This window comes from Harpegnathos saltator, unplaced genomic scaffold (assembly GCF_003227715.2).
Source record: "Harpegnathos saltator strain DR-91 unplaced genomic scaffold, Hsal_v8.6 scaffold18, whole genome shotgun sequence".
In the NCBI taxonomy this organism is placed as follows: domain Eukaryota; kingdom Metazoa; phylum Arthropoda; class Insecta; order Hymenoptera; family Formicidae; genus Harpegnathos; species Harpegnathos saltator.
In genome coordinates, this window is record NW_020229961.1 from 969,482 (window position 1) to 994,998 (window position 25,517).

The 25,517-nt window shown below is 49.9% G+C and overlaps 2 protein-coding genes across 5 annotated transcripts in view; one reads left to right on the forward strand and one right to left on the reverse strand.

Annotated features, from left to right (window-relative positions):
- Window positions 1-25,517, reverse strand: part of LOC105181239 (protein Wnt-7b) — a 53,647-nt gene that overhangs the window by 5,054 nt on the left and 23,076 nt on the right. For all 4 annotated transcript variants that reach the window (XM_025297503.1, XM_019840508.2, XM_011137869.3 and 1 more), the window contains exons 2-3: window positions 14,324-14,544; window positions 21-135 (exon numbers count right to left, since the gene is read on the reverse strand). In XM_025297503.1, the coding sequence (XP_025153288.1) occupies window positions 21-135; window positions 14,324-14,544 (336 nt within the window). The remainder of the gene's footprint in view (window positions 1-20; window positions 136-14,323; window positions 14,545-25,517) is intronic.
- Prosalpha5 (proteasome alpha5 subunit) overlaps window positions 3,302-25,517 on the forward strand; it is a 55,069-nt gene continuing 32,853 nt past the window's right edge. The window contains exon 1 of the mRNA XM_025297504.1: window positions 3,302-3,390. The gene's annotated coding sequence lies outside the window, so the exon portion shown is untranslated. The remainder of the gene's footprint in view (window positions 3,391-25,517) is intronic.

Sequence of the window (25,517 nt, forward strand, 5' to 3'; positions counted from 1 at the left end):
CACGATTTATTTACAGTTACCTGACTGCAGGTTCGCAACCGCAGGCCGTGATGTTGCCGCGGCTGCAAGCCGCGGTCACCGCGTATGTGACACCAGCCGAGCTTATCGCGTACGTGAAAGCTGCCTCTCTGCTACCTGCAGGTGAATGCAAGTTGTCGTATTAGTTTGATCGTACACATACATCGGGATACCTGCGTCGAGTTCTCTCTCACGCGCGGAGCGCTTGAAAAGATGAAGAAGCGAGAGAAGAGGTTCCGTAGAATGTATGAAATAGAAAGAAAAATATGAAATTTTTATTTATCGTGGATACATGTGTCGAGAAAGTGAAGAATGCGCTAAGCGCCAGGTACATCGGCAATCCGTGTAGAATCCGTGAGCGTTTCGAACTCTCTTTCCGGGTCGATTAATAATTTAACGCCCGCGGCAACGTGTACGATCGTGGCTCATTCGAAACTTGCGTCTCAACCGTGGCCGGCCGGTGAGGCCACGAGACACAGGCGATAGAAAGCACGTCGAAAACTCGCCCCGTCGAGCGTTTCCATCACGTGAATTTACAACTAGTCGCCATCGGTACGCGCTAAGCGCGAGCGCAATTAATTACCTCCGCGCGCCGTGCTTTCAGCTCGTTTACCACGTCGAATGAATTACCGTATGTCCGTTTCCTCGCGATGTCCATTTTTCACTCCATCATCGTCGCCGACACCTACGCGGTTCTGTCTCGTGTCCGACCCGGTTGGCGTTTTACTCCATCGCCGTCAAACTCGTCTGGCTTTAATTCGCGCGTCAGCGTCGCGTCAGTGCTCGACGCGCGATAATCTCTCATGCAGATTTGGTTAACACCGAATTCATAATGCAAACCAGTTTAACGGGGCCTCGCCGTGCAGAGAAAGCTCTTATTCTTTCTTTCTTTCTTTCCTCCCTCTCCCTCTCTCTCTTTTCTCTCTCTCTCTCTCTCTTTCCCCCTCTCTCTCCCCCCCCTATCCTTCTTTCTTTCTTTCTTTCTTTTTTTCTCTCATCTCTCACAATTACTAGATATTCAAAATGACCGAGTAACAAGGTGTGAGTAAACTCGTCCTCACATATACACACACACACACATACATATTTTGAATCGTACGCGACGTGCTTCTTAATTCGGCGCGTAGTCGCGCGATGGCGCCCCGATTAGCGCGTAGCGAAATCAAAATTGAGAGGACATCCGATCGAGCGTAATTGCGGGGTTCGTCCTACACACGTACGGTTGCCACTTGTGAGCCGATGTTTGTTGTACGCGCAGCCATAACTTACAGTCACTGACACGCGCCTGCCAGCACCGCGCTCAAGTTGTGTGAAGTAAAGTAAACAAGCCCGACGAGCTCTCGCGTATCCGCGGCTCGTCCGGCCGCGTTTTGATGCGTTTTGATGCGCAACCTTCGTGATTACCGCAGTCGCGACAATCGCGGATCTTCGTATCACCACGCACGTCACGTTGCCTCAAGTCGCAACGTCAGGTTCAAGTCGTCCAGCGAGCTCGTTCGTGGTGAGATGACTCTCGTGACGATCGGACTCTGAGCTTTTAAGGTATCAGAAAATGCAATCGCGTTATTGAATCAGCCCCCCTTTGCTCCGTCGCGTCGAAAGTCAAGTCCAAGTTTTGTATCTGTAGTGTATATTGTAAAACATTTATCGCACGTAGCTGCCTACGCGAAGCTGCTGCGTAAAAGTCGCGTTCACCCTCGGTGCTCTTTATGTCAGTCGAGGTTCTTGCTCGCTGCACGATGATGCACGACTACGTCTCCTCAACCGATACCACCGTACGTGACACGAGAACAAACGCGTTCACACCTCGCTCCCGTGAGATCAGCCGCCATGATGCCGGAGAGAGCTTCGTTTTTCCCGCCATATTCAGTTATTGCCGTAGTCGCAAAATGTCCGCCACGAGCGTCGCGTTCCCGCTTTGACCGGCTAGAGTCGGGCTCGTTTGGTACTCGTATTTCTCAATTGCCGAGTCGAATTCTATCGGTAAAAGTTCACGCGAGCTCGTTTTCGCAAGTGACGCACAAAAACCTTCGTGTCCTTCGTTATCGTCGCCTCGACTCGATGTCGATGAGGAAACCGCGATCGTACACGGGGTGACGCAAACGACGACGTTGCAACGGGCGCATCGGTCAAACGGTTGATGAATTTATGCCGAGTGTTTATGTCAAAGGACGGCAGCATGGTCATCTATTTAGCGTCGGAAGAACCGGTAAGGGGTAAATTTATCGTTTCGTCGGCGTTTGCCGCGGCGGCCGCTTCTCTCTCTCTCTCTCTCTCTCTCTCTCTCTCTATCTCTCTCCTTTCTCGCTTCGCCGATGGGCGGAGGAAAGAGAGGTGGCCTTTCCATAAATTCATTTCAGCTGTAAAACGCGAACGCGCCAAATGAGCGCCGCTTCCATATTAGGGCACGGCACATGGCGATACCGAAGAGTCGTTGTTCATGCCGAACGGCAATGCGAACGGCGAGAGTAGGCCTCAATCTATTTGCGCCGTATATTATATATATATATATATATATATGTATACACATGTGGTTCTTGTAGAAGTATGCGTGTGCGCGTATGTCGCGTCGTTCATGCACATATTAATGTCTGAAAATATTGCGGAGCAGCGAGTAAAACGAGAACGGATTATCTTCGCGCGACGTGAAATAGTGTCGTTGTTGAAATTTATTCCCCTCTCGATGGTTCCGTGATCTCTGTGCGAAAGACGGACGCTCGATACTTGATATTTCTTTTCGCGACAATGTGCCTCTTTTAGATTTGGATACTTAAAAATACGTCTCGCGATCGAGAATTATCGTATAAGCAGTGGGTACTTGAAAGCGGTTATAAAAAATTGAAAAAAGTGGGAGGAACGACATGGAGCCAAAAAAGGAGCGACTCGCAATCAATCGTTATATGGCAGTTTTTTAATTTATATCATCGCGTTTTAAGTGACTCGCGTAATAGCCGTACGAAATTTATAAGTCATCGCATCGCCGAACGTGGGCGATTATTTACGATGATTGCGCGATACAGACTCAAATTTAATAATGAGTTTGATCTCATCGCAGTCCTTCGACAGTATTATTAATATGACAATAACATTAAATAAGCATCTCTCTCTCTCTCTCTCTCTTTCTCTATCTCTCAGATTAGGAATTAAATATTTATTCCTTCCCAATAAGTATAGCCCTTTCGCTTGAAGATATCATCGAATGTCTACTGTCGAACCAAAGTTTTAGTAACCTAAAGTATTTCGTGTTTGTTTTCAGAATTTTAGAGGAAACATTCGTCACCATTCTACACCATCACCATCGTCGTCGATTATTCGCCCTGTCATCACCATCATCATCGCTGGTCATTCATAGTGCACTTTATCATCGTGAATGTAAGTATTATATACAAAATGATCAAGACATCTTTCAAGTCGTGTTCCATTGTCATTGTTGCGATTAGCGCATAAGCGAATTAATTCCGCACGACTCTGAGCGAGAATCTGAGCGTTATAGTTAGTCGCGCAAGTTAATTAATGCAGGAGAATTCATGAGCGGCTTTGGACGCCGCCGGCGCTAAAACTAGAACAGAACGATCCTGACGAGCGCTAAATCTCGCATCTTACTTCTCGCACACGTCGTGCACGCGTGCAACATTGATAGCGGAGTATTTCAAGTGATGATGCATCGCGCGCACATCCACCTACAATCGCCATATTGTATAGCTATGGCAGACCCGCTTTCGCCCGACGCCGTTATTATGCCCTCGCGATTTTATGCTCCGCAAGTCGACCTTATTAAAGGTAACGAGCTCGATCGTATCATGCCGGGTAATAAAGTATTTCGCGTATATCTGTGCGATGTTACCGCCACCGAGACGGCGGTATCCCGACTCGTTACTCGTCCTGAATAACAAAAGGGGAGACGGTGGATGATTTAATTCGACTAGAAGGGTGCATCTCTTTCTTTCTCGCTCACTCGCTTGTTTCCACATGTGAAACAAGGGCTCCGCGATACATGTTATAATGTACCTTTCGTTCGTCGTAGAGCGGTCTAGTAATTCGATCTGTTTATCGAAGTCCTCCCTCGTAGCGGTGTATCAGATAAACTCGGCGTAATTTAATATATCCCACGGGTACGAAGTACTATGCAACCGCACATATAGACTCGCACGATCGTATCTAAGCGTATCCTCTCCCTTTCTCTCTCTCTCTCTCTCTCTCTCTCTCTCTCTCTCCTTTTCTCTCTCTTTAATCTCCTAATATCATTAATTAATTGGCTGTAACGCGACCAAGAGCATTTATCTTCGTTTCTAACCCTTTTCGCGAGCGAGATCTTCGGGACATGCCGTAAACTTGGTGGGTGTACGATGTGTGTGTATGTGTGTGTGTGTGTGTGTGTGTGTGTGTGTGAGAGAGAGCCAAGGTTATCGTCGGCAAACGAGCGGGTCTCGGCCACCACGCGGCCGATGTGTTTCCGTCTTGTACCACCTCGTGTCCAACAAGATCTTTATTTCGTCGTGAGAAAAATTTGTCCACGCATGCCCGTATGCAGAGTCCGCGCTCACGCTTTGTCTCCTCACCCACTTCTCCGGGCTGTCCCTTTTCTCTCACTCACTCGCTCACTCGCTCGCGAGCTCGGGGTTAAAGGTTCGCGTCCGCGTCTCGTATGCGCGCACGCCATTGTACTACGGGGAATCCTTATTGGCCTGGGGCGTTTGTCACGGGAGGACAGATCATTTGCTCGACACCCACGCAACCTATATCGATGGTAAAACCATTGAGCCGCGCCACGACGACGAATGAAACGTGTCCGTGCCTTTCTTTCTTTTTTTCTCGCGTTTCTCGCTCGTCGATCCCCGCGTGCGCTCGTTCGCTCGTATAAAACTAGGCGTACGTGCACCGCACGCGCATCTCGTCCCGCTCGCGAAGATGCGTAACGCGCCTGTGTGTGTGTGTGTGTGTGTGCGTGTGCGTGTACGATTTAATAATAAAACTATCGACTGCGAAACGCGCGCGCATCGCTCTTAGGTATCATATTCCTCCGAGTGTTCGCATTAATCAGGGTCCTCGCGATAACATCAAATTGCGGATTACGAGGGGAGAGATGTATTCGCGTTTGCGAACGCATCATTTATGAAAGTCCCTCGCTGATTATCTCTCCGCTTACACGGTAGTTACGTCTTGTCCGAGCCAAGTGTTATCGCTACCGAATCACACCGACCGTTCGTCGTTCTGCTTGCAGCTTCGCGCGCGTCCGTTGCTCGCTTCTGTTCTATGCTTTAATTATTCCGACCTGAGAAGGGGAAGGGTCGAGTGCGCGCGCGCGCGCGCGGATCGGTGACGAAGCGTGTCGAGTCGACGAGCAAATCGACTGCGACTTATTCCGGTTTCAGCGGAGGAGAGACGCGTTCTCGCTTACCTCGACATCGGCGAGGTGGAGAGACACGCCGATTCTTTCCAATTCGCGTCTTTCATTCGTTCGCTAAAGACGCTGCCGCCGACGCCGATCTCCTTTGCGATCGTGCGGCGAGCAAAGTTCGCGTTAATGCCACCGCCGCTCGCGATCGTCGTAAGAAACTCGACTCATCAGCGAGAACCTCGGGCCGCCGCGAGCCACCGCGGAGAATCCGCGATGCAACGAAAGGGTCCGGTTAATAATTAATAAGTGCGCTTACCATCGTAAATCAAGTTAAATGACAGTTCGGTAGCCCTCCGCGCGAGCAGCCTGTGCAAAGTAAAGGCGCAAAGTTGCATATCGAAGGTGCGCTAGAAAGATCGTTTGTTGATTACGAGGAGTTTAATATCGTAAGTTTCTTCTCTAATTAACGTTTCCTTTTTCTATTCTTTCTTATTTTTTTATAAATAAATTTATGAGAAGTTATTTCTTATCAATCGCGCAACGTTCTTTACGATCGAAAGATACAGAGAATATTTCGGTCGATATCATACGCGATAACAGTTTAGCTCTAATTATGTTACTGGAGTAATAGTTGGACGTCAAAGGGTAATTCGGGTTTGAATCCCAATAATTGCTGCACCATTTAACGCCGGTTAAACGCCGATTGTTTTCATAATACGGATCCGAGGGAGAGGTTCGAAATTATGAAGCATAACCGCGTGATTATAGGGTGGAATATTTTAGGGCTCCTTCTCTCTTTTCCTTTCTCGCGCTGGTGTAAAAGTAATGCGCACGAGCAGGATATCTTCTCTCGTGTATCACGACGAACCTGCACGACAAAGAGCATCACGACTCTGTTCTTCGAGACAGAGTGCAGTGCCGACGACTTTTACGGTCACATGACCGTCCTCTTGTAATTTGAAGTTGCTCGCCTGCACCGGTTCAATGAATAATCATCGTTTAATCATCATAAACTGCCGTGCAAAGTAGCGATTACCCTCATCAAAATAAGATGACCGTACTTTTTGGCGCGCGACGAAAAAAACTAGCGAAATCACGTTGCGGTTTACTCGCGGACTTTTCCGCGGATTCTTATTGAAGTAATTAATTAGTCGATATAAATGTGATAAACAAGCTATTGTTCAATCTTGGTGCTACGAACGATTACTTACTACCCTTTTCTCTATGTCAATCTTAAAGAAAAGCTTATTTTAATATTATTTAATATTCATTTTTCTCGATATTTCATTTGTATCCATTTTTATTTTTAATTTCAATGAAAAATTTACTAATTATGTACTCCTTTGTGCCGATCTCAATTAAAAATTTACATTTCCAATCGAAACAAAAGTCGTCCGCGACATCGTCGCGACAGTTGTAAATAATTTTTTACGACTCTAATGAAGACTCACCATCGTGAGTCTAGTGGATTCATATTCGACTGTAACGGATTGCGCGTGATCGCGATTCCATTTTACAGTTATGTCTTTTTACGCGACGTACGTGCAGTTCTCCATGCGACATCGAGCAGAAATCTGATAAGGGCGAGCACGCGATTCCTACTCTGCCGACAAGTTAAATTCAATCAGATAACGGGACAATTAACCAATTACTATAATTAAGACACACACCTCCACTTAGCATTTGTTCGAACCGAGTCGGGTCGTTGAATTTGCATTTGAATCCACTTCGGGCTCGTGATCGTTTCTTTTCGGCGAGGGATCTCGTCTCTTAACGAGGCAGGACGACTTGATTTTTCTTAACTGATCTGGGTTTAGACGAACTATACTATGCATGCTTAGTCCGACATTTTTACCATTGATTTCTTTCGTGTCACAGCAGCAGCTACATTTACCGAGACTTAAATTTGAACTGTCGAGTAATCTCCAAATTATTTTTCCAATCTGCTATTATTTGTTTTTTCTCGGATGAAGTGGGGGAGAGAGAATTGTGATTGTGTATTGAATAAATATTAATTTACGAAGAAAGTTTCGTTCTCTCTCTCTCTCTCTCTCTCTCTCTCTCTCTCTCTCTCTCTCTCTCTCTCTCTCTCTCTCTCTCTCTCTCTCTCTCTCTCTCTCTCTCTCTCTCCTCTCTCATGTGTCGGGAACTAAATTCGTCAGAATGAATTACATATCCTGGACGATTTTCTCGCGCTCTTTAATCGCGTGATAAATCGCACGATTGCTCGGGCCGCGAACAAAGACGCGACTCTACCTCGCTCTGAGAATCTTCTCGAGGCTCTCTTCGGGTACGTGGCAGGTGCCACTAGTCGTGATATTAAATAACACCGACTAAGAGATCCCTGCCATACAGCCTTGTAATATACTTAATGCGTCATTGTACGACACTCGTACTCGCGTGGCTGCGGCAACGGGGGGTCGCCTAGTATTAGTTAGTCGAGAGATCTATGGTCGTATCTCGTTTACAGTGTTCGTTACGTTAGGTCCGTGATTTACGGCTGTCCCGGCTACGGGATGACGATGCAGCGGTGCGCGTGATGCAACGCGCTCACGCGGTGTCACACCTAAGTATGCGCATTACACATGTAGTCGTAACAATATTAGCAACAGACGATATTTCGCGATAATGAACTTATTGAATAACTGTCAGTCCGACACTTTGATAACTTGGACCACTGTCAATACGACAAGGCACAAGAATATCTCCGTACATTCCGTGTTTGTTAAATTTTTCATATTATTTCGTTCGGCATACAGGTTATTCCAAGATATTCCGTTTAAATGCGACGAATAGGGATACGCATACGGATACGATAATTAACTGTCCTCGGTTAAAGGTTAAATCCCACAAGGCGCGTTTTCTCGTCGAATCTCTTGAATCGCGTTGCAATCGCGTTCGCGTAGCTCGCGTGACATCGCCAACGAGGCGTCGTCGTCGTCGTCGTGTTTGTTATTACAAATTGCGCGCGCGCAGGACTTGCGAGATACCACTCTCGACTACCTGCTATCAGAGCTACGGAAAAAAAAAAAAGAGTAACCCGCGGCTGACTCTTGTCGAGCGTTTTCCTGGAAGGTACTTATCGTACCGCTCCCGATGACTGGTTACATCTTAATAAGAAGGGCAGCGACAAGCGGCGCGAATTCATCGCCTCGCTCTCTCGCTCTTCGTTATTAATGGCCCCGGTCTCGTTGGTGATTTTCGCAAGGGCGCTTGGTCCTACACCAGGGAAGAAAAGAGAGGAGAGATGCGCCGCGCCGGTGATATATTCATTTATTAACTAGTTTATTTATACGGGGCCTAAAGAGGCCTTGTATCCACAGACGGGGAGGGCCCCCGGGGGCCCTCGAGCGCGCCTCGGCACCGATCCATAACTCAATCCACGGATCCGCGCTCCGGTTGCCGTCGGTTTACTTTTCTACGCTCAAGTATGCTGAAATTACACCGATCCCGTACGTCTTACCGCTCGCGCCGGTATCGTGTAGCCTTCGGCGGGTAGATCGGCGCCGGGCACGAGCCCGGAATAGCAGCCTGCTTAGTTGTAAATGGAAATTCGCGTCTCGTCGGATCCTTCCTACGAGATGCTGCTCCGATGAATATTGCAGGCGCGACAGATCTACGCGGGCAACGAAGGAGGGCTTCTCGCCGGAATGACCGACGATTTACGCGGTGCGTACGCGTCCCCGTGTCATATCCGAATTTACTCGGGACGAAGTTGTCCTCGGGCGAGAGCGCATATAATCGAGTATATATCGACGTTTCATCCGGTCCCGTAGTTATCCGAACGGTGTTTCGACCTCGTGTATGTTACTCGTCGAATAAATATCACTTCCGCGGATTCCGCGAGCGACCGACCGACCGACCAACAACCGATTGAGGGGGAAGGAAAAAAGGGGAGAGAGGTGCACGGTAATTTTCTGTAGCGATCATAAATTTTCGAGAGCGACTTTTCTCCTCTCGCCGCCATCGTTACACACACACACACACACACACACGCACGCACGCACGCACGCACGCACGCACGCGTCCCGTATTATTTAGCTCGGTTATTTTGCACACCTTGCAAATACAAGGGATTTACTTCCTCGTTGATGTTACTGCCTCTGTGTCCGCGAGCCGATGCTCGCTGTCAAGCCGGCCTCGGACGATCTTTCGAACAAATTAGCGGTAAGATAAAGCTGACAGAGATAGATCGATCCGCGCTGCCGCGCGATACGATTACATCGAGCTCTCGATAGCCCGCCTGCTCTGCCTCGATCGTAAAAGCCGGTCGATCGATATACGGTTCGATATATGGCGGTAACGATGGCGCAAACACACGTAGGACAAGCCCTCGCGCAAATGCGGATCGTTAATTAAGGAGAAGCAACAAAATAAAGATAATCAATTCCCCAATTTTCCAAGCGGGCATTCTCGGAAACGAAGCGTCCAAGCGAGAGAACCGAGAGAGGTAGAGTTTATTCCGCTCTTTTGTTTCAGTCCTTCAGTAGGAATCCTGAAGGTTTTCCTTCTACCGATTATATCGCCGTTGTATCCTTGTGTGTGTATTCACATGTGCGTGTGTGTCGAAATCAGCGTGCACGCGTCATTTCGCATGGTCGTCCTCACGATATAGTTCAATATGCGTGCATATATCGATGCGAAACAGGGGAACAGCAGGCGGGTAGAAGAGGGGGCCGTAGGCAGGCAGGCGAGCATACAAGCAGGCAGGCAGGCAGGCAGGCAGGCAAGCAGGCAGGCAGACAGGTAAAGGCAGGTAGACGCAGGTAGATAGGTGTGTCCATGCGAGAGCACCGAGTGTGGGCCAGTCCAGTTATTTGAGACGGATAAGAGGTCGAGGATGAAAGAAAAAAGTACACGAGCGCGCGCGAAGCGGATATAAGTATACGGAAGGACGAGAGGGGGAAAGGGCGATGAGAGAGAGAGAGAGAGAGAGAGAGAGAGAGACTCTCTATTGAGTCCGACAGAAATTGATAAGGCGCTACATTAATGCTGCGTGGCCGCAGCGTCCTCCTCGATGTTATCGGAGGGCGAGAGGGAGGGAGGGAGAGAAGGAAAGAGGTGGGACAGAAGAGGGTACCACTTGATGCTCCACGCGAGCGAAGAAAGAGCAGCAAATCTTTCGCTCTCTTCCCCTTTGTCTCCTCCGTCTTTATTCTCACGCCTCCGTCTTATCGCTCGTTCTCTGTGCGGTCCGAATTACTTTGTCATGCACGCAATAAAATTAGCCCGCGCGACGCGTTACTCGCTGATAAGGACGATAGCGCGACGAGATAAGCCCACATGTCGCGAGGTCGCGACGACTTTTGGAAGATCCTCTAATAGCTTCCCGCTATTAGAGCCGGAGGGCCTAGTCGTGGGAGCGATGCAGAATTAGCAAGAGGGACGCGCCTCCTCGGCTTAGCCGCGAGTTTTTACGATGACGTCGGCGGGTCGGGAACGTTGTTCGGTTCGTACGGATTTATAGCGGATAACGTACGGCCCGCCGTCGACGTAATGGATCTCTTAATTACATCGTCTCATTTTGGTGATTAGGCGATCGCCGCCCACGCGCATCTCGGAGAGTCTCGCATCCGCGCGCGTCTCTTGGTGTTGCCTAATTTATGAAAATGTATTCACCGTGAATCGTCCGAGTGGGCCGCGACGTTTTCGACGATCGGCTTTAAGTAGCGTTGCGGCTCCCGTAATGAGCGGCTGACAGCTCGAAACTAATTGCATTCAATTACAATCGTATCTATTATATCGCGATCGCGCTCGTGCTCGTGCTCGCGCGACACGCGATTATGTGCTCGTCGACGATAATGTGTTGGAGAGAGAGAACGAGATGGAATGAATATGGGTTAGGTTCACGCATACGCACGTATATTCCGTGTGAAAATATTACACTTCTTCTTAAACGTTCGAATATTCTCGCGTGAGAGTCTCGCTAGAATCGAACTCGTCGTTTCTCTTATTTGCTATTTATCTATTTATTTATTTATTTATTATGCGAGTCCTAGATATCGACACTAGATGTCGACACGCGTGTCTCATCTCTCTACATCAACTCGCAGATACGCGACCATTCGGCGAGATTTAACGAAGCCTGTTGATCGCGCATTTAATTTGAGGCTACCTATATATACTCCTACGTACGCGGATTATACGGAGTGCATAATGTGAGCGTTTTAAGAGCGGAGAAATATCTTAAAGCGAATATCGCCGCACTTAGCTTCGGCATGTCGAGCGGCCCCGTTAATTTCACTAATTAAGTTAGCGACCGACCGTCCTACCCCCGTCTCTTACACGCGTTATTCATACTTTTTTCTTTTGCGCATTAATTTCTGGCTTTCGTATTTCTGGTCGGACTTCCTCGATGCCGCCGCTGTTTTCGCTTTATTCTGCTCGTCGGCGAGCGCAAATGTTTCCGCTCTTTCATCTTGAAAAAATCGCCTCCCGAGCTCTCGTCGTGCTTTTCTTCGCTTTCAGATTTCGCGAGATTATCGAGTTAAAGTTAGCAACGATAGCGGAGATTCGCGATTCAAATAAATGCTCGACCGCGCCACTGCGCGCTTGCAAACATTCTGCGCGTCGCATTTAGGAGTCGCATAAATTCAGTGTGCAAAGATACGAAGTCGAATTACGATCGTCATTTCAGCATGATAAACTTGTAATTATTTATCGGATAGCGACGCGATATGCCTTCGTGACTTACGCGAATACTCGCATGCAATTACTAATAATTTCGCCTCCGACATCTCTCACGGTAATTCTGTAACCGCGTGTGCGTTTTATTCAGCGTGGAATTCCAGAAGCCATAACCCGCGAGACTCTCGATGATGACGGACGAGCCTCGTACAATGGCAACAAGACGGCTAACAAAGTACAAAACCGTTTTGTTGCCGTTGTAAATCACAGCGCGTTTACCAAGCTTTACTCTTCGGTTCCTCCACCTCGGCGATTTAATCCATTCGGTTAATCATGAAAAATCGTCGTCCCGCTCCATCGCGTAACGCGTGTACCCGCTGCATATTTCGTGTACAGAGCGTTTCACATCAGACTGTCGCCGAGTTGGAGCAAAGTTTTGCAGCGAGAGAGAATATTTCGATTCCGAGAGAAAATGATGTAACACTGCGAGATTCGTTCATTTCTCTCTCTCTCTCTCTCTCTCTCTCTCGTTCAACCCTTTTCTCTCTTTCCCTCTATCGGTTTCCGAGGCGTTTCGAGAAGACGCACGAACGCCTAGTGCGAGATGCGACATGCTGTATATCGCCGAGGAGATCCTCGACGTGGGACGTTTATCCCTCGGCTCGCGTTTATGGTTTTTAACGTCGAGATGACAAATATGTCGTATTTAATGATATTTATGCGAACGGATCACATTAGCTCCCGCTCACAGAACCGGGGATTATCTTGTCCCCGAGAAATATCGCTTTCGCCGTTTGTCACCGAGCAACCTGCCACGACGCGCGGCATGTCACTTGATATTAAGTTACTCCCTCGGCCGAAAATTAAGAGAGCCAAATACGGGCGCCTCTCGTATATCAAGCGCTCCTTTAAATAATTACGTGTTGCACCTCGCGTGGAATACGCGATCTTTCCTTCTTCCCCTCGTCTTTGTCGATTACCTGTGAAATGAGCCGAGTCGCGCGGATATTACTTTGTACAAGAGCTGGGAACATTTTTGAGTGCGTCTGATGTGTGTCGGGGAGATTGATCTCGATGAAATTTTCTCCGATTAAAAGCAAAAGAAATCGAGCGAGTACACTCGGAGAGAATTGGAAACGCGGTGCACGCGACAGATGAGAAAAGACACGTGTTTTCACAATGTACGCCTCGCATTAGTTTTTAACTGTACCAAGTTACGACGCGACGATCTCGGCCCTCGAACATAAGTTATTCGTGTGCTGCGTGCCCGGCATGGAGCCAGGCAGCACGACGAAACGGTAACACGAGAAACCGGACCCTACTTTGTACGGGAATGCATCCGCGATTGTGTGAGAGCGCGAACGTGTGGTAGCCCACTACCTTGCCGTTTCGCTGATTTTCATGGCGATAAAAGCGCGCTACCGCGGTACCCCGCATCTTGTGTCCGCAAAATTCTAATCGCTATAAAAATGCGCCCGAATGTCGGCGAGATGTCGGTGCTTGTTGAACCGCGGGGGAAAGTTCATTGATGACGATACGATGAAATTTTGAAAGAGAATATGTAGAGTCAATTCGGGCGGGAAATGTCGTACGAATTATCGACGGATTGCCTCTGTGCACAGGTTTCAAAATTCTATCATGATTTAACAAGTTTCCGGGTCGAGAACCTCCTCATTGTCAGGCTCGATGATTTACACGATTGAAACCTGTCTCTCGTTGTTTTACCGTTACACACGCGTTTCTATTAGTCCGCCACTGAGCGTCCCATACATAAATACGTATTATTTTTTATTTATTAGCTATATGAAATTATAGGTTACAATACGAATATTCAAGCGCGAGGTGCGCTGTTTGATTTACTAACGCGGCGGACCGTTAAAAACGTTAAAATACATGCAGCTATAGTCGTTCATATATTCGACTATCGACGATGGCCACACGAAACCGTAATCTCTTTCAGAACCCTCACGGCATATTAATTCGGTTCCGAAAACGTGTCTTCGATCATTGGAAGTACGCTCAATAATTAGGAAGAATCCGACGGTAGTATGTAAATTGATAGATCAACGATAAAGCATCGAGAGCATTCGTCCTTGGCGGAGGTCCTCGATATAAACTACGTACGAACCATCTGACAGAACGCGCGCGAGTGACGGAGTACAGCGCAGTTACAGTATTCTTCTTCCGTAATTCCGAAATATTTATCGAAGATGTTCCGACACGCACGCACACACGTGCTTCATAAAGTTGTGCAATTTTACGCGCTTGTCCAAAAGAGAGAAAGACAGACAACAGACGTTTATGATTAATGCCGTACGCGACTGACGGAACAATCCTCACCTACTACCACCACGTGGCCGAAGACCTGATCGTTGGCCACGTGGGAGCAGTTCCAACGATGATGCCTGAATTGGTGGCGACACTCGCGAAGACCCAGAGCGGCGCCCTCGCCCACCGCGGGCATCGCGTGCGGCGCTTTTCTGCACTGCTCTCGTTGACTTTTCGCCAAGCCGGGGATGCGGCCGCAGACAGCCGCGCCAACTACCACCGCTCCGACCACCCTGAAACAAAGAGAGAGAGAGCCATCGTCATACTCGGGGGAGATACTCGAGAAAATAGATTTGGCGCGCGGATAAGGCAGACGAGAGCGAGCGTATCGAAAGCGAAACGAAACATTTACGCGCGCGCTTCGTATAATACTGTCATAAATATCCCCCGGTAGTCGCGGTTGACGTGTGTGTTATGTACGAGATTTTATGTACGCGCGAGGAGGAGAAGCAGAACCCTCTCATGCGTATGAAAAATTTCACGGCCATCCGTCTTCTCTGTCCTTGTTTCGACACTTTGACGAGCAAGCTGCGAACAGCGATTAACAGGTGCTAAGAGCGATCCACCGACCAGCTGAAACTCGATAGCCGCAGCCTCCCACTGGTCCATTGCGTAATTTATATCCTACAAAGCGAGCGTCTCGCTCCTCTCTCTCTCTCTCTCTCTCTCTCTCTCTCTCTCTCTCTCTCTCTTTCTCGTCGCAAGGCCCAAGCGTTCTTACAAAACGTCCCCCGTCTACCGCATTTCAATTCCCCTCGCGCGGAGAAATTAGGAAGGAATAAAGAAATACGTGTCGGATCATATATTCGGCGAGAGAGAGAGAGAGAGAGAGAGAGAGAGAGAGAGAGAGAGAGAGAGAGAGAGAGAGAGAGAGAGAGAGAGTATCGTACAGTCCATTCGTCATCCCGCGACGAGCCATAAATATGCCTCTCATCGGGCCACTTACGATTCTGTTATTCCTTCCTGATCGCCAATGAAATATTAAGGCGCTCCGAGCGCTCGCAGGGGTGAGTTATCAAGTCGCCGACCGGCCGGTCGCGAGAAGGAGAGAGGAGAGTCCGTTACCACGGACGCGCGTTACCACGGGGAGGAGGGAGAAGGAAGGATGTAAGACGGGCAGGATTTCTGAGAAGCATGAAATTGCGACGATTACACCGCGTCCCCGGGGCGAGAGTTATTTGCATTGGAATGCATCGCGCCGCTTTCGCGGTGGCCGAATCTCTTCTCGTGGCCACGTGGTGGGACGATGCACGGGGTGTCCCGGCGGAGGACGAACGTGAGAAGAAGGGGCCCCGCGTGCCGCGAAAACGAGCCCGGGCTCCGAAATCGCCCGCGGCCAGCCGCGCGCTGCTTCTTCGTCTCCTCGTCGCGCATAAACGAGAAAGACGTGGACGCGCGAGGGGCCTGTCGTCTTCCCCTTGAAGGCGTTTCGTGCGCGTCTCGTGACTCCCCGTCGACGGGGAAGATGCAATCGCCCGCCGAGGTGAAGACGTTCCGCGTCGTTTTTCATAATAATACGACTAGCCGACTGAACGATCGCGCGCGACGCTGTGATTCCTTGCTATTCGCTGCGCTCGGCCAGCATCAGTCGCGCTGTATCGTAGTTATGGGTCGTTACGTAAAATCGCGATACCAGTTAGAGACGCGGGAGCGTTAAATGTTAACGGCCACGCTCTTCCGATTAATTAGGCGCTCGGTACGTCACTCGTTAGCCTTAATTAGACGCGGCTTGCGCCATGCCCGATACCTCGAAGGCATGTCGGCCACGGACAGCGGTCGGTGGTAGCGGTTTGTCTCATTTGTCTCCATGTCGCTCCTTACGTAAATTAAAGTATACTTTATTTTATCACGGTTCCCCCCCCCCCTCTTCACCACGTCGCTTTGCCCGGTAACGACACGTCGCTCGATTGTTTTCTTACGACATCCTTGTCTTTCGGCGGAAGAAGATCGATGATGTGGTAATTGTCTCAAGTGTTTTTTTTTTTTTTTTTTTACATGTCGCGGCGCACTCTCTCTCTCTCTCTCTCTCTCTCTTTCTCTCGTATTAATCAGATTATATGAATTATTAAAATATGTATCCCGCGCGCAAGAGTTTGCGTACCCGTGTCGTCTCTTTAGTATGCTGGCCAGGTACGAGGGAACAACCGACTCGCGTACATGCGTTCAGCAGCAATCCACACGTAGCCATTAGCGCGTAATGTATAACATTACGCCCGCCTCATACGGAGGCTAATGGTGCGCTATTTGCAACAGGGTACCGCAGCACCGTTCGCCAGCGATCGCTAAAGTCGCTGTCGGAACGATTTCAATCATGTCGCTCGCTCGGATTTTTACGCATCTCCGCCGGACGTTACCGTTATCATCCCCGTTGAAATTATGTTCGATGAGGAGAGGAAATTTCGCATGTATTTCCAACGGCGATACTCGGAGCAGAAGAGAGCTCTCTCCGTAAGAGTTGACGAAAGTCGTGATAACGCCTTGCGCGGTCGGAGCGCTCGACGTTCCGGCCGCGAATTCGAGTAATATCGATTTGCCTTTATTACGGCCAAAGATATCTGCCGTGCGATTTATTATCGTGATCAAACGCCGTGCGATACGTCGATCCTCGGTCATTTGGCAGTACCAATATTACTCCAACGACGACTTCGGGCGTACAAGAGAGCCGCGATGAAACGAGAGAGCGCGAATTCCTGCAAAAATGGGCAAATCGAGGAAAATGATCGGTCTCGCGTCGGCGATACCTCGTGTAATAAGCTGTTGATAAGCTACTGTTAAAATACCTTGGTCTCGATACCGCCGCGAAAGTCCATGTGAAATTCGACATTTTTCTCCACATTGAAAATTCCTATCGATCCGTGTGTCGTAGTAGCTCCGCGCACGAAGTATCATTAGTGACGCATTCTTCGTTCCAGACATTTCCCTCCGCGAGGGAATAATTCTCGAATATTAAGTACCGAAATATGCCTTTGCGTTTCTAATCTTGTGCGCGCACAAGTAATGCATTAGTAATCGGCCATCTTTGCGAGAACTCGTCTAATTCTCTCGATCTAATTTCCTCCGAGACTTCCTCGTTCTCTATCTCGTTGCGCATCGATTCTTACACGCCACAGTGCGACTTCTCATCGGCATTTTTCGACAGAGTGAATCACGATCCGGCGATTCATCCGCGGTCGCAACCGCAGCTCGCATTTTTCGAGAGGCTCACTTCCGTGCGGTTAGCCACGAAGATCAAAATGTACATCTGCCCTCCGCACCCTCGTATAGATGATATCGGTATGATACGTGGAAGAGCCGCGTATCGCGAACTGTCAAAACGCCGAGCTGCTTTGCGTCGATCGGAATTAAAAGTTTGGAATGTTCGAAATAATAATGCAGAAGCGGTCTCTCTTCCTCTCTCTCTCTCTCTCTCTCTCTCTCTCTCTCTCTCTCTCTCTCTCTCTCTCTCTCTCTCTCTCTTCTTTCTTCTCTCCTTCTTTCTCTCGTCGATCGTGAGGGAAGTTTCAATCCGACTATATCGTCTTCGCTCCGAGACATCCGAGCGGGTCCGGCTTGACGTAAATCCCTCGAGTGATTCGTGGCGGTAGAAGTATTTGTTAATGCTGGGTTATACGGCAGATTACGGGGACTGACGTTAGAGACGTGTAGTTGATACGGCAATCGGTAGTGCTCGCTTTGGCGCTTCGCTTCGCCTCGCTTCGATGATATCTCGATAGTGATCGCGGTGTGTGACACCGCGGGGGTTCCGCGGCGAAGAACCGGGCTATATAATACGCGACGCTGGGTGTCGCTCCGCTTGCTCGAATAACTGTAAATCTTCGTGATGCGTCGCGCGATCTTATCGGAGATATCGTCGCGAACCGCTTGTCCGCCGTGCTTGTAGAAAGAAACGGAAACTGCGGACGTTTCGTTAGCGAAGCAATAGCTATAACGAAAAAGTCACTCAGCGTTTCGATAAATTCCAGGGTTCTTTAGGCGTATTCGATTGACAGAAAGCACCACGTTCGGTAATCGCCTCGTTGCGAAAACGTATCGGGCACGTCAGTCGAAGAAAAGAAAAAAACTTGTCGCGATAATGCGCCAATTATGGACATGATGGATCGCGCTGTGTACTATTTTTTGCAAACATCACCTACATTGTGGGGATATCGAGGCATGGATAAATACCATCTGCGTGATCAATCGGGTTTATTCCAGACTATACTTAGGAAAGCGGGAGAAAGAGAGAGAGAGAGAGAGAGAGAGTGTGAGAGAGAGAGAGAGAGTGTGAGAGAGAGAGAGAGAGAGAGAGAGAGAGAGAGAGAGCGACGGCGGGGGAGGTAGAGAACGCTAGACAGTAGCAGCGGACTTAATAATTACAGAGTTCGGTACACACACACACACACACACACACGCACACGCGCGTATCCGTGTCTCTCGAGACCTCGATGCAGAGCCGGCGGCCGGCTCGATTTAATTAACGCGCCTGCTTCGAGGATCTTTTATCATTCGACTCGGTCTTTCTTGTACAGATCGCGCGTTATTTTTCGTAATGCCACTCGCGGTAAATCGCTCCGTTCCAGGATATACGGTTATATTCAGCAGGAATAGCGTGACCTTTCCAAAGTGCAAACCTAAGGATCGACGCGCCATTACGCGTTCCTGGAATTTACGTGGAATTTACCTTCGCACAATGCGCCTCATCCTGAGAGATTTCGCATGCCTTTATCTGCCATCTGCGCGGCACGGCGCGCGGCGTGCGAAAAGAGAGGAAAACGCTCCGTAAATTGTACGTTACCGGGCGGCGCGCGTTACCGAAGCCGACGCGTTTCTCCGATTCTCTTTCGTCATCGGGCACGTTCTACCGTGCGTTCTGCCAATAACGAAGCCGATACATCATCCTCTTATCTAGGCTCGCAGATGCACGACTCGCGATTGCGGCTGTGAGAGATATGTAGCGGAATCTCCCGCGTCGCGCGAGTGACATATGCGCGAGAGCGTGTAGAGAAGCGAGGGATGTGTGTCACGGGTGTCTAATGAGGTGGATGCCCCGGGGAGGATCAAGTTCGTTCTTCTTTCAACTTCTCCTTTCGATTTCTTTCTTTAAAATTTCACACCAAACCTTTCTCTCGCGACACTCGGCTACATTCTTCGCTTCGTGAAATGAATCTCTTTCTCTTTCGCCCGCGCGAGATACTACATCACCGATGATCATCGTGACGGAATTCGTTCAACCGGTACAAGCTCGCGCGTCCGGGACGAGTGCGCGCGCGCGCGCGCTCTCCGCTGCTAGTTGCTTTGTCCGTCCGTTACTGTCAAGCCTTCGAGACACATCCACTGTGGGCCCCGAGAGACGCCCACAATGTGGATGCTTATCCGGCGTCAAAATTTCGAGACATTTTCTTAATACATGCAGAGACACCTCGGCCCGACTCGGCCGATGCGAGAGTTCGCCGTTCGCCGCGTAACACACTGGGTTCCTTTTACCCAGTGAGAGATTTCAGCTCGACGATCCATGGCGAATGGGTTTTGAGCGCCCGATACGCCGTGACTAATCGAAAATGCCGGAGGAGTACCCGCAGGGGCGGATTTACGTTTCCCGCTGTGTTCTAAGCAGCGTTCTAATATTCCACGAACGACAGGAGCGCGTAATCGCTCGTAGCGAGAACGACCGCAGGAAGAAAATGATCAGTTATTTATTTCTCTCTGTAATTACGAATCGTACGACGTATGCGTACGATATCGCGCGATTGATATTCTCCCATGGTTGTTGCGTTTATTATTCCGGGTGTTACTCGCCGTATTTTTGTCTTTCCCGTCTCGACGTCAAGCTGTGAAATCCTCCCGGAGATGTCACAGAGCCCCCGTGGGCTTGACCTATTCTCGGTCCAGATGTGGATGCGTCCCTGGATGCTCGTGTAGCATGCTCATTGGGATAGGTCCGACTCGTCTCTCTCTCTCTCTCTCTCTCTCTCGGTGCAACAATGGAATATCGTCGCCACCGCGACGATATTCAAACTGCTTTCGCTCTGGTTACGATGACTACTTGCTCGTGATTCGATACGCCCATTCTCGTACTTACCTCGGAATTAAACGCGCCTCGAACGTGACTCACGGCGTTATACCGGTACTTCGTATTTTACTAACCGCGACAAAATGATTCCCCGCGGCCGAAAGAATCGAGTCATCGGCGGATCATCGATAACTCCTCCGATTCTCGATAGATCCGTGATTTGCCGGCGTTAATCGCGCGAGCTTCTCTTATTGCGCTGCGCGCTGATGCGCGCGCGCGGGGAGGAGAGAAAACAGCCACACGCAGGAGGGAAGATAAACAACTGTCCTTGTCGAGGCGACAGGCCTTCTGAAGACTGCAAAATCAACGGTCCATTATCCATAAGTCGCGCGGCATTTTTTCGCGAGCTTATTCGCGGCGCCGAGCGCAGCGCAGGTTTCTTTTTCCCCCGACCGGGTATCGCGCGCGGTGTCTTGCGTCGCGATTGAATCTATCACGGCACCACTTATCGCTTCCCCTGACTTTCTTATCCTCGAGCCGGACAGCCGGTTATCTTAATGCGCCAATTTAGCCGCTATATTTCATCATATCGATCGTTTAACAAGCGGTATAACGACTCGCCGTCGCGGCGGTTTATCGCGGCGTCGGGCTCGATTTCCTCGAGTGGCGCGATCCTCGCCGATGATTTAGCCGGCGCTCGCGCGCGCGCTCGGGAAAGTTGAGAAGGAAGCGGGAAACGCTCGCGACGAGCCGTGTAACTGCCGGCGAAATCGCGCTTTTCCGCGCGACGAACCACCACGGCGCGCGTGCACCGAGAAGTGCGTTTTATCCGCGGCGATAAGTCGGCGGACCGATACGACTTGATCTCATGCGACGGTCAGTACGCGTGTCCACTTTGCATTGCATGTGCGCGATACGCATAGATAAGGATTAAGAACTTACTAAGTGATCCCCCGTGTGCGCGCGCAGCGCACACACGCGTGGGCCGCTGCCCCCAGTTCCCACTGAGCCGCGCGCGCGGCGCGCGTTATTTAGTGGCCAACCCGCCGGCTACGTGCAACACACGCTCACACACACGCGTAGCGAATTGTATCGCTTTCATATCTAATTCCCGTATTTATGGCACGCTTATTGAATCCTCCGGCTTGGCGTCTGTCCTGTGTCGCCCCGCGCATAACTCGTGCGGTCGCCAGTGAAACGACTAATGGCCGACAATCGTCGCTGACGTGTGACGATCTCTCACTACTCCTCTTTTTTTCCTTTGTTAATTACTTTATTTCGCAATTACTTGTCTCACCGAGGAAACAAGCCTAGCAAACGCGCACACATGGGTACACGGCACAGAATGGGAGGCACAGCCAAGGGCGGTCGCGCGACCGCGCGCAGCCGCCGCCCCGTCGTTGTTTCGCGGACGATGGCTGCGTTTCCGACTTCCGACGAATGTTGGCGAGTTTGTACCTCAGTACCGCGAATTCCGATGCGTTTCAGCGTTCATTTCATTTCACCACGCGCTATGCTATGCGATGGAGACGCGTACGGTACGTCGCGTAGGTTGTCCTATGCGCACGAAGAATCGCAGACACTTCACCTTCCATTAGCATTGAATAAGAATTAAATTAATCCTCTGATGGAGAGAATTCTTTCGAACGCGACGAGAGAGCAGAGGGAAACGAACGATCCAATAGCGAACGGCGAGACACATTTTTGCGATGCGACGAATTCGTCAGGATACACGGCGGGAGGGGGGGGGAGGGGACACGCACCATCGATGAAGAAACGCGCTAAATTAAATTGGCCGATTATTCAAGCGTGCTCGCGCTCGCGCAGTGCTCTGTCTCCTCCCCCTGATTTTCCCTCTGAGCCTTCTCAGACTGTGTCTTCGTGCTCCTCGTGCCTAAACGGCATCGCGCGTGTTCCCCGTCCTGCTATCCTGTATATCCTCACGGTCATTTTTCTCGCGTATACACGCACAACCGCGCGTGCAACTTTATGGCTACTTCTACTTGGATGCACCGTGCTCGTAACACGATCACGACGTACTAATTATATCAGCGCGGTGGTCCCGACCGCTCCTCGCTAATTGCACGCTCGGTGTGGCATTATTAATCGGTACTTTTTAATCGACCGCCCTCATTCATTCGGCTGTGCTCGCGCGAGATCCATCCGCGCGCGCTACCTTGCAGCCGTTATTAAAGCTGCCACTTTGGCTGCGTTAAAAGAGAGAATGATTTATCCACCTCGATATTCCTTCTCCTTCTCCCGCATATATTATATTGATGTATTTCGAATGTTATATATATATATATAGAGAGAGGGAGAGAGAGAGAGAGAGAGAGAGGGTGAGAGAGGCAGAGAGAGGACGTCTCTCTCGAGATCGATGGGCCGTAATCCACCCGGACGGTGTAGAGGATCTTGGTTTGTGTGAGTTAACGCGCGGTGGTCTCCCCTCGTTCGAATGGTCTCGTTCTTCCGTCTGAAATAATGCCCGTCGCCGCAAAGTCGAGAGAATGTGTCCCATTGTGCGTTGACAAGCGCGAGAAACTAGAGAAACCTATCGAACGCGTTCGCGCGTTCTTGGACGCTCGTTCGAGAAATACCACGGGTGTTATGACCCCGGAGTTATTGCCAGGCACGGTTCGACTGCAGGTTTAACTGATCGCAGGGCGAGAGCGAGCGGCGTTTATACTTAGCCGAAGCTAATTAAAAGGATCCATCGGCTGGCTCGGGGTGCGAGATAAGATCGGCGTTGACGCCACGGAGAGGAACGGAGAGTCGGAGTGTTACACAGCGACCTTTCTCTCGGGGTAGGTGAGAAGTTTCGCGGGGTTTCACATAAATCCTATCCCTGTCTCGCGGATCGATACGAGATATCGGAGGAACGTAGCGTTAGCGCGTTAATGGCGGCGTCATTCACACGACGGCGCGCAGTCTAATGGTTAGCGGCGAGTAATTAGACTCCGGAGTACGATGCAATACACGGTGCGACGCGAGTCGCGTTTTCCGCGACTATTTGTATATTGTATTCCGTAGTTTGAGTTTCGTTTGCGCGAGAGCAGTTGGAAGAAGCGCGGGGAAGATCTGTCGATTCGCACGGTCTTCCCTCGTTAAGTGTTTCTTCTCGGAATGCATAACGCGCCTCGCTCACGTCCGGCTGTGATGATTAGAAGAAAAAGTTACTCGGCTCGGAGAGCGAGAGCGAGAGCGAGAGGAAGATACGAGAGAGTCTGTCGGCGAAAAAGGGGGGAACGGTTCGCATAATTTCGTGATATTATCTGGGCGCGAACGTATCCGCCGTTCTCGGCGGAACGGTCCGCGCGCGGATTCCCACGCACGAGACGAGAGCTCGTCCAATTTCGAAATTTTGGGGCCGGGCCGGGTTAAATGTTAACACGGGAATTATGCTAATCGTCATGGTGCGCCTCGCCATCGGGACATTCGTCATCCGCTGTAGGCCGCGGTTTTCTGGTCGCTTTTTGCGAGCGTACGTACCGCCGTTTATACGACCGTGCCGCCGCGTACGGAGGTGGTCCAGGAAGAGAGGCGTATTTGAAAGTCTAATTTTTTTTATGATTTTCATGCTCGAGAGAGAGAGAGAGAGAGAGAGAGATCGAGATTCTCCTTCCATAAAGTCGCCGCAGCCGTCGCGTCGCGTCGCGTCGTTTCGTCCGCTCGTCTTCGCCCTCTCTCGTCTTTGTTCGTACTCTCTTTACTCTAAGCGTTGCACGCGCGCCGAATTCCCCTTATTCTTTATTCCGCCTTATTATTCCGCGTCGGCACAGATGAGTAATTTTTACAACTCGAAATCCCCAGTGTGTGCATACATATATGTATGTGTAATTTATCGCAAGAGAGACTGAGATGTTTCTGCGAAAAATTATATACCACTCTATGTAAAAGTAGCCTACGTCACGAGCGGCGTACGTAAAGATAATATGCAAATGAAGTTATAAAATAATTGATTTTCGATCGATAATCGAAGAGTCTATTATGCGCGCGGAGAGGCGGCGGCGGAAAAGATTTACTCCCACGTGCTATGCGCATGGCAGGACGATACGAGCGGGCGGAGTGGCTAGCGATCGCCGGAAATTCATAACTTAGCATCAAGCCGACGAAAGAGGGTTAATCGGCAAAAATACGAGACGAGTTTTGTCGCGGGCGGCGAGAGTTGCCGGGGGGAACGGTGTTAGTTGAAATATAATTTCGTGGCTTAGCGTAGAGACCGTAGGCACTGTGGGGCTGTGAATTCACGCTTGTGTGTGGAAATCGCGCGAGTCAGTCACCGATGAACCCCCATGTGCGTGATACGTGCCCAACCACACCTGTGAAACCGACGAATTTGACATTTGACCCACGGTCACGAGAGCGTTAACATTCGCGGGGACGTTCTCACGCGATTTCTCTCTCTCTCCCCCCCTCTCCCCCTCCCTCTCTCTTCTTCCGAACAGGTTGAACTGGGTTGCGCAGTTGCGATTTTTGCCAATCTTTTTCTATCCGCGAGCAAAAATACACGCGTACGCGGCGAATTGAAATTCGCTTTCAAGCCGATCAGGCGGGCCTAGGTGGGCCTCGCCTTTGTCGTCGTAGAAACCAGTTTGGAACTTTGTAATTCGTACGTTCGTGAATGATGTATGCATCGCTTCTGGGAAACGGCATCGTGCCTGCTTATTTCGCGGTGAGGTCGACCTTGGGAAGCCATACCGATAAGCGTCCGGTGGACGATTATAACACGGTGCGCGTCGCAGAGTTATCTTGAGCGCAGAGATCAGAACGATCCCGAAACAAGTAGCTGAGGACGAGATCGAAGCTGCGTTCATAGACAAACGCAGCCCATTATTTGTCGTTTGGTCACGAAGAAAAACACGCGACAGGCAGAAACGGTTCATTATCTTCAATTTGGGTTTAGGTCTGGGAAAAAAGGCCTCGAATAACCGGCCGATTACGCCAACCTTTCGGATTGCCACAGCAAGTCTCGGTGTAGGACTTGGCTTGATTACAGATTGGTACCGACTAGCGACAACACATTTGTACTAACTCGCGGTAAATGCCGCTCACTCGCGCGCACGTAGGAAGAGAGAAGGAGAGGAAGGTCTCTCGCGCTGTGTGTATCAAGGTGCAGCAAGTGTGTCCCTCTCCGAACGGTGGGCGTTTCTTCTGATGATCAGAGTGGGAGAGGGTGGGTGGAGAGCGATATAGGAAGAGAGGGACAGGGAGGAAAGA